Source organism: Panicum virgatum, chromosome 2K (assembly GCF_016808335.1).
Source record: "Panicum virgatum strain AP13 chromosome 2K, P.virgatum_v5, whole genome shotgun sequence".
Taxonomy (NCBI): domain Eukaryota; kingdom Viridiplantae; phylum Streptophyta; class Magnoliopsida; order Poales; family Poaceae; genus Panicum; species Panicum virgatum.
Window position 1 is genome coordinate 4,718,733 of NC_053137.1, and position 12,495 is coordinate 4,731,227.

The 12,495-nt window shown below is 47.6% G+C and overlaps 3 protein-coding genes across 3 annotated transcripts; 1 reads left to right on the top strand and 2 right to left on the bottom strand.

Moving 5' to 3' along the window:
• Positions 1 to 652: 652 nt before the first annotated feature.
• Positions 653 to 4,012, top strand: LOC120662176 (putative deoxyribonuclease TATDN1). Its single transcript, XM_039941301.1, has 12 exons — positions 653 to 757; positions 921 to 941; positions 1,093 to 1,193; positions 1,291 to 1,348; positions 1,450 to 1,493; positions 1,577 to 1,657; positions 2,193 to 2,263; positions 2,338 to 2,448; positions 2,682 to 2,764; positions 3,022 to 3,238; positions 3,423 to 3,506; positions 3,698 to 4,012. Exons 1-12 carry the CDS (start codon positions 730 to 732, stop codon positions 3,771 to 3,773), a joined length of 975 nt encoding a protein of 324 aa, XP_039797235.1. The 5' UTR covers positions 653 to 729; the 3' UTR covers positions 3,774 to 4,012.
• A 99-nt stretch (positions 4,013 to 4,111) lies between these two features.
• On the bottom strand, positions 4,112 to 6,052 carry LOC120662166 (RNA-binding protein CP33, chloroplastic-like). The gene is made up of 4 exons (XM_039941290.1): positions 5,539 to 6,052; positions 5,345 to 5,446; positions 4,923 to 5,219; positions 4,112 to 4,591 (listed from the first exon to the last, which is right to left on the bottom strand). Exons 1-4 carry the CDS (start codon positions 5,959 to 5,961, stop codon positions 4,394 to 4,396), a joined length of 1,020 nt encoding a protein of 339 aa, XP_039797224.1. The 5' UTR covers positions 5,962 to 6,052; the 3' UTR covers positions 4,112 to 4,393.
• A 3,819-nt stretch (positions 6,053 to 9,871) lies between these two features.
• Positions 9,872 to 11,204, bottom strand: LOC120694976 (RNA-binding protein CP33, chloroplastic-like). The gene is made up of 3 exons (XM_039978311.1): positions 10,797 to 11,204; positions 10,588 to 10,696; positions 9,872 to 9,936 (listed from the first exon to the last, which is right to left on the bottom strand). The coding sequence occupies exons 1-3, from the start codon at positions 11,202 to 11,204 to the stop codon at positions 9,872 to 9,874; spliced, it is 582 nt and encodes a 193-aa protein (XP_039834245.1).
• Positions 11,205 to 12,495: the final 1,291 nt, after the last annotated feature.

The window sequence follows — 12,495 nt, forward strand, 5'->3', positions numbered from 1 at the left end:
TGAAATGTTTTTCCCAAGACCTCCCAACCCAAACATTTGCAAGTTGCAACTCACATCTCTCTCTCTCTCTCTCTCTCTCTCTCTCTCTCTCTCTCTCTCTCTCTCTCTCTCTCTCAAGTCCTTTTCATCAACACCATACAAAACAAGAAGCATATAATAACACCCAGAAGATCGATCTAGCTAGCTAGCTACCTCAAGAAATGAGATATAGATACCGGGTCTTGTCAAACTTTTCAGCAAATTGTTCCTTCTCCAATCACCGCGCATTCAGGTACTTATGAGCCCCAGCAACTACTAGGATCAGAAAGAGGTACCCAAGAATTAAGTAGCTTTCATAGGTTGCAAGAAGGGGTAGGTGGTCCATTAGATGATGATCAAATGGTATGAGTAATTGAAACATTTTTCTATAATAAAAACTGTAATCCTCAGAAGATAATGAGTAGCTGTATAGTTATTGGAGCATCGTAATTGTCAAGGAGAAAAGACGAACAAATGGAGAGGCCTAAGCTAATTCCGATACTTGTCGTTGAAAAGAGGTCTATTAGGCCCATTACTAGACTCAGGACGGGCCCAAATCGGCTCAGCGCCTCAGCCCAGCCCAAGTCCGTGCTTCGGGCCCAAATCCTCAACGAATTCACTCCATCGATTGTTTTTCCTTTAAAAAAAATCCTTCGTTTTTAGTCAGACTCGGATTGACTCCCATCTCCACCCTCCTCGCGCGCCGCGGCCATGGCGTCCACCGCCGTCAAGCTCATCGGCAAGTCCCCGTCTCTCTCCCTCTCAGCACAGTCCTCTGTCGCCCCCGCCCCCCCCCCCCCTCCCCCCCTCTCCTTCGCCCTCTTACCCGAACTGACCTTGTTTGCCTTTGCTTTGCCCTCCACTGACCTTCTCCGTCTCCGGCGCGGTGACCACTACACCAGACATCGCAGTCAACTTCACCGGTAACTCGTGCTTCAAAAATAGCCTCCCATTTCGTTCTTCTCTTCATGCTTAGCGTTAAAGAGGTTGGCTGCTGATTCTTGCCTGTCTCTATTTTATTTTTTCCGTGTGGCATTCGCCGTGATGTCCGCTGCTGCTGCTGCTGCTGTGAAGATTGCATGTTCAAGGGCATCTACCACGGCAATCAGTGCCACGCCGCTGACATCCCTGCCATACTTGCGCGCGCGTGGGCCGCCGGCGTCGACCGCATCATTGTAATGCCCCCGGTGGCCGGTCCCCTTTTCGCAGTCTCCTGCTTAATTGCCTTGGTTTCTTAGTAATTTCTTGCGCTCTTGTTTGGTGCGACGGCAGGTCACCGGAGGGTCTCTGAAGGAGTCCAGGGAGGCACTGGAGATCGCCGAGACCGACGGTGAGTTCAATCGCTTGATATGGTCCATTGACTGGTGTGCTTGCTTCTGGAGTGTTCGATGTAATGTGCCTGAGAAGCTGTCCTGTATCTTTACAATGCAGGGAGGCTGTTCTGCACAGTCGGCGTGCACCCGACGAGATGTGGGGTAATTGGCATTTTCGGGTTGGTGTTTGCTATAGGTCATTTGTGGTTCTGTTATCTAATCTTGTGCATTTTGGGTGGTTATAGGAGTTTGAGGAGAGTGGAGACCCGGAGGGGCATTTTCAGGCACTGCTGGCTCTGGCCAAGGAGGGCATAGAGAAAGGCAAGGTTGTGTATGGGTTATACATAGTTTCCCATCAAAATAATAGATGAAAACTCTGTCCTGACTATCATTCTCTTGTAACCTTTTAATAATAACTTGCTAGGGAACAGATACACAGTCATGTGTCGATTGGAGGCACTGAATGTTCACATGAGCTCTTTAACATTGTTATGTGAATCAAGGATCTCACTCATTGTTCACAAAAGACCCAGAAACAAAGTTAAGGTAGGCTAGGCACAAAGTCCTACAAAAGCCCCAGGGATCGGATATAATATGTACAGCAGTATTCACAGTAAACAAGAACTTTAGTGTAGGTGAAAAGGATCGAGTGCGTACCTTGATTCATAAAGAATGTGCAATGACACCCTTGACAATCCACAGCATTTTCATGCAAAGATATTTGATGTGATCTTTAAGTTTTGAAATATTAAGATGTGATATTTTTTGTAGCAAGACATTCAGAGGTTAGTGCCCCCGCCACTCTCTCTTTCCACAGGGAAAAACACTTGTAATCTTACATCTGGAGTTCAATTTCTACAGGTTGTTGCTGTTGGTGAATGTGGTTTGGATTATGATAGGCTTCACTTCTGTCCAGCAGATGTACAAAAGAAGTATGTGTTCTCTCACTCACATTATGCATTTAATTTTAATCTGTACATTTTCTGAGAGTTTCATTTCGTATTAGGTACTTTGAGAAACAGTTTGAGTTGGCTGAAGCAGTAAAACTACCGATGTTTCTTCACATGCGGGCTGCTGGTGAAGACTTCTGTGAAATCATGTCAAGAAATTTGTACAGGTACTATATCTTCTTTGTTCCTTAAATGGTGTTCTTGAATTGATGCCCTGCTACTGCTAGATACACTTCTCCAGTAGTCAAGTGTGGAGGATTAAAACATGAAGAGAAACAGTCGAAAGTAGACTATGAAATAGTTACCACCCATTCAATTTACTTTCAATTGTCTATAGCTACTCCAGTACTCCCTGACCTGTGGGACCTCTATATCTGAGGGCCAATTTTGTCTTTGGCAGATTCCCTGGTGGGGTTACACACTCCTTCACTGACTCAGCAGAAGATCGTGACAGGCTCCTTTCTTTTGAGAAGATGTTTATAGGTCATCTCCCTCACTTGGCTAAAAATCTGCATTTGATGCAACACGATAACTACAAGCTAAATTTACTTAAAACTCCTCCATTAGTAGCAAAACAAGTTAGTCCAATTTATATAGTAAGTCCACTTTGTGATTCAGTTCTGTGTTTAAAATTCCATCTGGATGCTTAGCTACTGCAGGATTTGATAATCTGCTCTTTCATTATTTCCCAGTAGGGTCAGATAGATAGATAATAAAGTATTTATGAACCACGGCTGCAGGTATTAATGGCTGCTCTCTGAAAACTAATGAAAATCTTGAAGTTCTTCGGGGCATTCCTGTTGAGAGATTGATGATAGAGACAGATTCTCCATATTGCGACATAAGAAATACTCATGCTGGAAGCCAGTATGTAAAATCGGTCTGGCCATCCAAGAAGAAAGAAAAGTATGAGCCAGATTCGATGGTAAAAGGCCGCAATGAGCCTTGTTTAGTCAGGTAACTCACAACAGTTTTGCATAATTGAATGATGTGTTTTATTAACCTTGCGCTATATGTCATGATTATCCAACTAGTTTGACTGCAAGTTGAACTAATCCCTTTTATGTCATCCATATTTGTACTTTTGCATGACTTTTGACTCCAATAAAAATTCTGGTAACTACATAATTATCGATTTCAGGCAAGTTCTTGAGGTAGTGGCTGGATGCAAAGGAATCACAGACATAGAAGGCTTAAGTAAAACACTGTACCACAACACTTGCAGGTAAGATAGCCTGTGTATCAAGCTGAGAACTTTCAACTGCCTGTCAATAACTTAGGGACAACCTACGCCCATGGTGCCTATGGTTCTTCGATATCTCAAATACTCTCACCTAATTCATTTTGCTAATACTGCTAGCTCCAGCTCTGTGGTGCCTCATGTTTTTAATTCCTGTGATCTGCCCAACTTTGCAGACTTTTCTTTCCCCAAGACCTTGATGCATCTGCAGAAGCACAACTTGAGAGTGGTACTAATGTCCAGGATAGCTGATCCTGCAGAGTGAATGGCTTTTCAAAAAAAAAAAATCTATATGCTTGTTGCTTGGCTTCATGTTCCGACTTCCAATATGGCTATATGAAATATGCTTTGGTTTGCCATACTTTTGTCCTTAGATCATCACCAAATTGCCGTGTGCTGTGAACCTCTGAACTGTTAGGCACATCCTGACTGTATGTACACCCCAACGGGGTATATGACCTGAATTCATTCTAATAGGGTTCATTTTCATATGGAGACGTATTTGCAGAGAATAGAGCTATAACTTCAACTGATAGTATCTTTTCTTCTAGAACTATTTAAAATAGTTCACCTATGAGATTATCCAACACTGAGCAAAACATTATAACATGTGAATTGGATCATTTTACAGGAAGCGAAAGAGCTACACTGTTGCACTTTAGAACAATATATTTTGCATAATACATTACAAGAACAACAGCAGCATCTAGATACCTAACACATTCTAGTATCTATAGCTGAAATGCTGAATCCTCACTACAGCTTTAATGGTGTCAAAATTTTCGCTCAAATAGGTACAACTTGGATTTGAATGGCAGAATTTGGAAGTCGTTACAATTACAACACTTCTTATAACCCTTGGTTTGTAGTTATTAATAAGTCGCAGATGTCTGTAAGTTGCTCTCGTCCAATTCTGCTTCAGATAGTTCTGAAGAACTGGTTGCTTCCGTCTTTGCATCAGATATGTCTGAAGTGGTTTCTTCCTGCTGTGCCTGCGCCGCGCTAGGCGGAGAACCAGGTGGTGGGTTCTGTTCTGCCAGGCTAAGCCGCAGAGGTCTCCCTTCCAACTCCTGCATTGCCATTTCAAAACCATGTTAAACACTGCTTTGCCAAGGTGATCTGAATGTGAAGTAAGACGGTACACTCAAGTAGAACCAAACATGGTAATGACAGCACAAGTCACAAGCTACTTGGATAAAATGGAATTAGCAGCTATGCATTGTCCAGATCACTGTTTAGCACTGCAAACTCATATATTAGTTGCTTGTGTGCGGTAAATTCATGGTTGAATTTTGAAGTATCCATATATTGCAAATCTATTGCATCAATTGGCCTTTGCATAAATTCAGTGAAGATGTAGAGACACTGAACAACATTGTCCTAGGTCAAGACAGAACATACCACTCCATCCAAAGCCTCCAATGCAGCCTGTGCATCCTCTGCGGTCCTGAAGGAGACGAACCCAAACCCTCTCGACCGCCCGGTGTCACGCTCGAAGATGACCCTGGCATCAAGCAAGCCGGCCTGGCCCTCGAACACTGACCTCAGCGAGTCTGCTCGCACTCCCCACCCCAGGTTGCCGGCGTAAATCTTGTAAGTGCCATCATCATGCCTGCGGCCAGCCATTGTGACCGTTCTCCTCTCCCCGCCCCGGGGCACCTCCGGGTAGTTCACCCTCGCCGTCCTCCCTCCCAGCAGCTTCATCAACACACATGCCAAGATCATGTCAGCAAAGGCATGCACACTGATGGGCATGGGCAAGAAGACACCAATTCTACGCATTGAGGAAGGATTGATCCAATTGGTGTGGGAGCGGGACTCACGGCGCCATCGAACATCTGGATGGCCTTGGTGGCCTCCTCGGCGGTGGCCATGGTGACGAAGGCGAAGCCGCGGCTCCGGTTGGTGACCTTGTCGTAGATTATCTGCAGCACCCGAGAGCCATCATCAGCCACGGTTGCTCTTCAGAAACTGGCAACGGAGCTTGGTCGGTTTGGGGAGGCTACGGCGGCCGTACCTGCGCGTCGTCGACCCTGCCGGCCTCGGCGAAGGCCTCGGAGAGCTCCTCGGAGGTGAAGGTGTAGGGCAGGTTGCCCACGAAGAGCCGGCCGGGATCCTCGCCGCGCGGCGGCCGGCTTCGTGGCGACGAGTACGCGCGCGGGGCCTCGACCTCCTGCTCCTCCTCCGCCTCGCTCTCTCCCTCGTCAAAGTACTCCTCTTCCCCGCTGAACTCCTCTCCGTCCGACGAGAACGCCTCGCCGGCGGCCGCCGCGGGGGGCGGGAGCAGGACGGGGCGGCCGCGGGGGGACGCGAAGAGGCGGAGGCCGAGGCCGACGCGGTGGCGCTGGAGCCGGACGCTGGGGAGCGGGACGGGGACGCCGTTGGACACGGGCTGCTTCAGGGAGCGGAAGGTGGCGGCGACGGCGGCGGCGGCGGCCATGGCCGGCGAGGAAGCGGGAGAATGGAGCGAGAAGGGCCGGAGAGGCAGCAAGGGAAGTGAGAGAGTGCAGCGGCGGTGGAGCCTCTCCTCTCGCCGCCGATAAATAAATTTCTCCTCCTTCCTTATCCGCTACCTGTTGGGCCGAGTGGCCCATGAGATTATGGGCCCGAAACGGGACTCAAAAGTTTTTCAGAGACCCGAACCGAATTCTTAGAGATCCAACAGTCGGCGGCAAGGAATCCAAGTCCAAGTCCAAGCCCACCAAGCCGGCCAGAAAACGGGTGGCCCATGAGGTTATTGGGCCAGAAAACGCGAACGAACGAGCCCACAGCCCACGAGAAATAAACCCCTCTCTCCTCTCGGTCTCGGAGACCAGCACGGGACGCCTTCTTCTTCCGGACCCTCTTCTTCCTCCCCAAGAAGCTCACGGCCACCTCGCGCGCGCGCAGATCGCAGCAAAGCCAATGGCGTCCCCCGAGCCCGCCGCGCAGCCCATCCCCGCGCTAGAGCGCTCCCCACCCGCCGCGGCTGGCCGAGAGGAGGCGCCGCGAGAACCGGTCCCGGAAGCAGCCGCGCCCGGAGCTGCGGCGGCGGCGGCGGCGGAGGCGGAGAAGGAGGAGGAGGAGGAATTGTGAGTGCGGGTTCTGCCTCTTCATGAAGGCCGGGGGCTGCAAGGACGCCTACGTGGCGTTGGAGGAGTGCTTCGAGGCGGTGCAGAAGGAGGGCGCCGACATTGACGAGCGCTGCGACGAGGTCGCCGCCAACCTCAGGAAGTGCATGGACGCGCACGCATTCTACTACTTGCCCGTGCTCCTGGCCGCCGCCCGCGTCGCCGGCGAGGAGGTTTGAGTAGACCATTCCCAAGTCAAGGTGTCCATGGGTGGTATCTAAAGGAAACCCAAGGTATGGTGAAAATATTAAATCTATACATAGACATTACCTTTCCAGTGTATGGTGACTACACCAGTTTCTACAAAGAAGATTTATTAATTACCTTCATATGGAGAAGATTTATTAATTACCTTCATACATGTACAAAGATCAGTTATGGTAAATTTGTTGTGTGGCCATCACCTATGTAGCACGGATACGGATACGCGTATCGGTATCGGAAGGATACGGATACGCGAATACGACAATTTTCTAAAAAACCCGATACGCGGATACGTTTTATAATTTTTTAAAATAAATAAATAATGGCACATATTAAATTTATGAAAGTAGTAAATTACCTTACAATAGCAATTACCAGCCAAAACAAAAGACCGAAAGCATCTCCATTCTCCAATTGTAATGTCCAATTGTCCATTCTCGAGTTCTCCTTCTCCAAGTCCAGAATTTGCACACAAACACCAACTATGAATCAATTTATTACTAAAACTTGAGTATTCAGTAATCACTAATCAGCAGTTCAGTACAAGTAGCAGTTCAGTACATCACCTTGAACTCCGAAGTAGAAAGGAGCGGGAGAGGACAAAGGAGCACAGGTACAGCCACAGCCCACAGGAACAGCCGAACAGGACATATAATATAGACTTATCTTTCATTTCTTATCCAATCTCTCTCTCTCAGCTCCTTTCCACAGCAGCCTCTCCCCCGTCCCTCTCTTCCTCGCCTCTCCATCGCCCCACAGCCGGCGCTGCTCTCCCCCCGTCCCTCTCTTCCTCACTCGCCTCTCCATCGCCCCCACAGCCGGCGGCAGGGCGGGCCGTTGCAGGGGAGGGCCGGATCCGGCCCCAGCGCGGGCGGACCCGGCAACTGCGGCGTCGCTGCGGCACGGAGGGGCGGGGCCCGTGGCGGGACGGCGCGGCGGCCGGTGGACACGGGCGCTGCGGGGAAGTCGCCCAGTCGGGAGGAGGCGGCGGCTGCGTCTGTGTGAGGCGGACTGGGCGTGGGAGGGAGGGGACGGGTTTAGGGCTGCGCGTGGGAGGCGGAAGTTTGGGCCGGGCCGTATCAATGGCAATTTGGCAAGGATACGTATCCATTTCTCAGTTTCCGGCCCATTTAATCTGGGATACGCGGACACGCCATGGATACGTATCCGTGCCGTATCCGTGCCGTATCCGTATCGGATACGTATCCGACACGGGATACGCGTGTACCCTGTCGTATCCGTGTTTCTGAGGCCATCACTTCTCTTGAACGAACGGGCACAAGATTGTACCAATTTCATTGATAAAAAAAGAGAGTACAGTCGTGTAACCAGAAAGAAAATTGTAAAAAATGGATTACTCTCTGCGTATGAGTGACTCCAAATCTTTGGCTCCAGCGAGAGCCCAAGCTGCTGTCTCGTTCTTTACTTTGGAGAAAAATCATGGGGCTGACATTTCCTGCTTCCTAAAAATTCTAGCATTTCTCTCACACCAAATCTCTCAGATTACCAACAGGGAGAGGGAAAGAATCGCTTTCCGTGAGACGTGTTCGCTTGATGTGATGTTAGTCCACCAATGCAGGGTGTCCTTACTCGGCCTCCACCGCTGCGGGCACAAAGCAAGATGTGCCGTCCACGACGCAACTAAGCTCCACACTCTTCTCGTGAATCGGCATTCTGCCAGGAGGTGAAATGCGGTCTCTGGGGCACCTCAGCAGAGGATTTTTTTAATTTTAATCCTTTTTAATCTAACATTTTAATAATAATTTGTGTGGATCTAAATTTTCAAGAACTAGCCTTTTTGGACACGCCAAAACTCGTGGCGCAACTCACTTACGAGTCGCGCCACAAGCTTTGGCGCGACCAACCTGCCACACTGGCAGTACAGCTGACCTGGCAAGGCTGAGTCGCGCCACATGCTTTGGCGTGTCTCTTCAGCGAGTCGTGCCGCGCGGCGTGGCGTGACTCCTAAAGGAGTCGTGCCGTGCGGCGTGGCGCGACTCAACTTAATAAACGATCACCTTTTCTTCATTCTCCCTTTCTTCCCCCCGCCCCTCCCACCCGACTTAATCTCCATGGCACCACCTCAAGATGCAAGCGAGCCCATCTGCAAATGTTGCAAGGCTACCCGCCTCACTTGTATGCACTAATTAATGGCTCTGTAGGAGCCCGCCAACTTAGGTTAGGCGTTATGCAAATCTCCTCAACTTGCAATCTCACCTTCTTAACTCTCCCATTTCAGATGAGATGAGTATCCGTTGTACAAACTCCTTATAACTTTACCTACTTAATCAATGTGAACACTAGCTATGTCTCCAAAAGTCTTGTTTAAGCGAAACTCAACAAATTCAAACTTGAATCGATGATCAAGTATAACTGGTATGCAATTTGAGTATGAGATTTTCCAATATTTCTCAAACTTCGTCTTCATTTTTGTCACCATAAATGCAATAATTTGGTTTTGACTTGATATTTTCTTGTTCAATACTTTTTTTTCACACTCTACATTTCATGAAAATAAAGATTAGAGGTAGGGTATTTTGAACCGGAAACAACATTGGTCACTTTTTCAAATACCTTTAACAAATTGCAAACTATTTTAGCTCTTTGTCATTCTTCAAGTGATGGGAAGTATATGCAGTTGTGGTCATGCCTTTCTAACTCATAAAAAGCTTAATTAAATGCAAAGCTAACTCCAACATATCACACATTGTGTTACAGTGTGTCGGCACATTTAGTGTAAGACGACTCCCACAATCTATGCCCATCACTACTATTACCTCCTCAAATTTCTCCTTTATAGATGTGGAATCCTTAATGTACTCCACGCTCTCTTTTATATCATTGATTATTCCATCAATCACTTCCAAACATTTTTTTACAATAAAATTAAGAACATGAGCTGCACAACGGACATGAAATAGATCTCCATTGCAATGCAACATAGATTTCGCTAAGAAATTACTTTCGCAACATAATAGAACCAACATTTTCAATTGATATCCAGTTTCAATTGGAATTAGTGTTTAACTTCAGCTATTAAACAAGAGTTACCAGAGAAAATGCAAGTGCGATCGCCATAATTACCTCAACCAACTCAAATCCTAGAAAATCCACGAAATGAAGGAAAACCAATTAATTAGAATGGAGGAGTTACCTATAAGGATTGATTTTTCTTTATTTCCCCTTTGAATTCGGTGGAGGATAGAGTGGATTTAGAGGCGGGAGGGAGAGTGCTATAGAGATCAAGTTGGGTGGGAGGGACAGGGGAAAGAAACGGAGGAAGAAAAAGAGGTGATCGATTATTGAGTTGAGTCGCGCCACGCCGCATGACGCAACTCCCTGAAGGGTCACGCCACGTCGGACGGCCCAACTCACTGAAGAGTCACGCCAAAGCATGTGGCGCGACTCAGCCTTGCCAGGTCAGCTAAGCTGCCAGTGTGGCAGGTTGGTTGCGCCAAAGCATATGGCGCGACTCTTCAGTGAGTCGCGCCACAAATTTTGACGTGACCAAAAGGGCTAGTTCTTAGAAATTTAGATCCAAACAAGTTATTATTAAAATTTTAGATTTAAAAGGGTTAAAATTTAAAAAAAATCTCAGCACAGAGAGAGAGAGTAGGAGGGATTGTGCGGCCATCCCCTACGTTGTAGCCAAGATCATGTCAGCAAAGACATGCATATTGATGGGCATGGGCAAGAAGACACCAATTCTACGAAATGAGCAAGGACTGATCCAATTGGTGTGGGAGCGGGACTCACGGCGCCATCGAACATCTGGATGGCCTTGGCGGCCTCCTCGGCTGTGGCCATGGTGACGAAGGCAAAGCCGCAGCTCCGGTTGGTGACCTTGTCGTAGATTATATGCTGCAGCAGCAGTAGCAGCAGTAGAGAACCATCATCAGCCACGATTGATCTTCAGAAACTGGCAACGGAGGTGGGTTTGGGGCGGGTACGGCGGCGGTACCTGCGCGTCATCGACCCTGCCGGCCTCGACGAAGGCCTCGGAGAGTTCCTCGGAGGTGAAGGTGTAGGGCAGGTTGCCGACGAAGAGCCGGCCGGGATCCTCGCCGCGCGTCGGCCGGCTCCGTGTCGACGAGTACGCGCGCGGGGCCTCGACCTCCGGCTCGCTCTCTCCCTCGTCGAAGTACTCCTCCTCTTCCTCTCCGTCCGACGAGAACGCCTCTCCGGTGACCGCGGCGGGGGGCGGGAGCAGGACGGGACGGCCGCGGGGCGACGCGAAGAGGAGGCGGAGGCCGAGGTCGAGGCCGACTCGGTGGCGCTGCAGGCCCTGGAGCCGGACGCTAGGGAGCGGGACGGGGACGCCACTGGCCGCAGGCTGGTGCAGAGAGCGGAACGTAGCGGCGGCGGCCATGGCCGGCGAGGAAGCGGGAGAACGGAGGAGCGAGAAGGCCGGAGAGGCAGCCAGCAAGTGAAGTGAGAGTGCAGCGGCGGTGGAGCCGAGCCTCCCCTCTCGCCGCCGATCTATATATTCTATATAGATGCAACCACTAAGTGTCATAATTGTATTTCTCCCAATCCTCGTGCTGCCACGTCATCAATCCACTAAGTGCCATGTTGCTATATCATCAACCCACTAAGTGTCATATAATTTCTATTTCTCTCAGTCATGTTTTTCAATATGCTGCGGTTCATCAAAAGTATAAATAAAGAAGCCCAACAGCCAATTTTTTTATTTATCAATTAAATATTACTCTATACAACATACATATGTTAAATCACCTCCCTTTATTTTCTTTTATTATTGTCTCATGAACATTATTTTCATTTATCAATTAAATATTAGCCTATCTAATATTAATAAATAAATCCACATTTGTTTCAAAAAGAAATACAATTAGTCTCCTATAGTATTTCTGTCTTCTAAAATTGATGCATCCCACTAGGAAACGTTAACAAAAAAGAAAAACAATTAGTCTCTTATTGTATTTCTGTCTTCTAAGATTGATGCATCCCACTAGAAAATGTTAATTTATATTTCTCCCAATCCCCATTGAGCCACCAACAATGGAAGAAGCACTCCTTCATCCACCTTACTATGTCTCTTCATTTCTCTCATGTGTTGTAACTTGATCATCCAAGCTGTCATTTCCTTAAGTCTCTCTATCTAACAATACACTACCACCACCACCCCCATCCACTTCTCATGATCTGTAGAACCCAATGCTCTATATATTTAGCTTAGTCGAAGCCATCGTAGCGTTACACACACTCTCGACTCCATTATTCCATTCGGTTCTGGTAGCTTCTTGCCTTCCCCATCTGTTTTGCTACTCTTAAATTTTGTTTTGCATCATTGTGGCATGCAGGAAGAGCACCGTGAAGGATTGTTCCAGGTCTCTTCTCTTCAATGTTACATATTTATTCATTATGTTCTGATATTGACACTATGTTTGGTTTCTCCTTAATATTTTACTATTTGATACAACTATATTTGTACAACTATATTTCCAATTATCAACATTTCACACACAACTGCATTCCTCACATTTCATTTAAAAAAAATATTTGCATAAATTTCACTTAGCCAAAGAGTCGATACAAAGTCGAATCACTTCACAAAATGATGCAGACTTTTTCCATTTTCTCCTAGAATAAAATTAAAGCAATCTTGTCATACCAATTACGATTCCTCTTTTTATCAG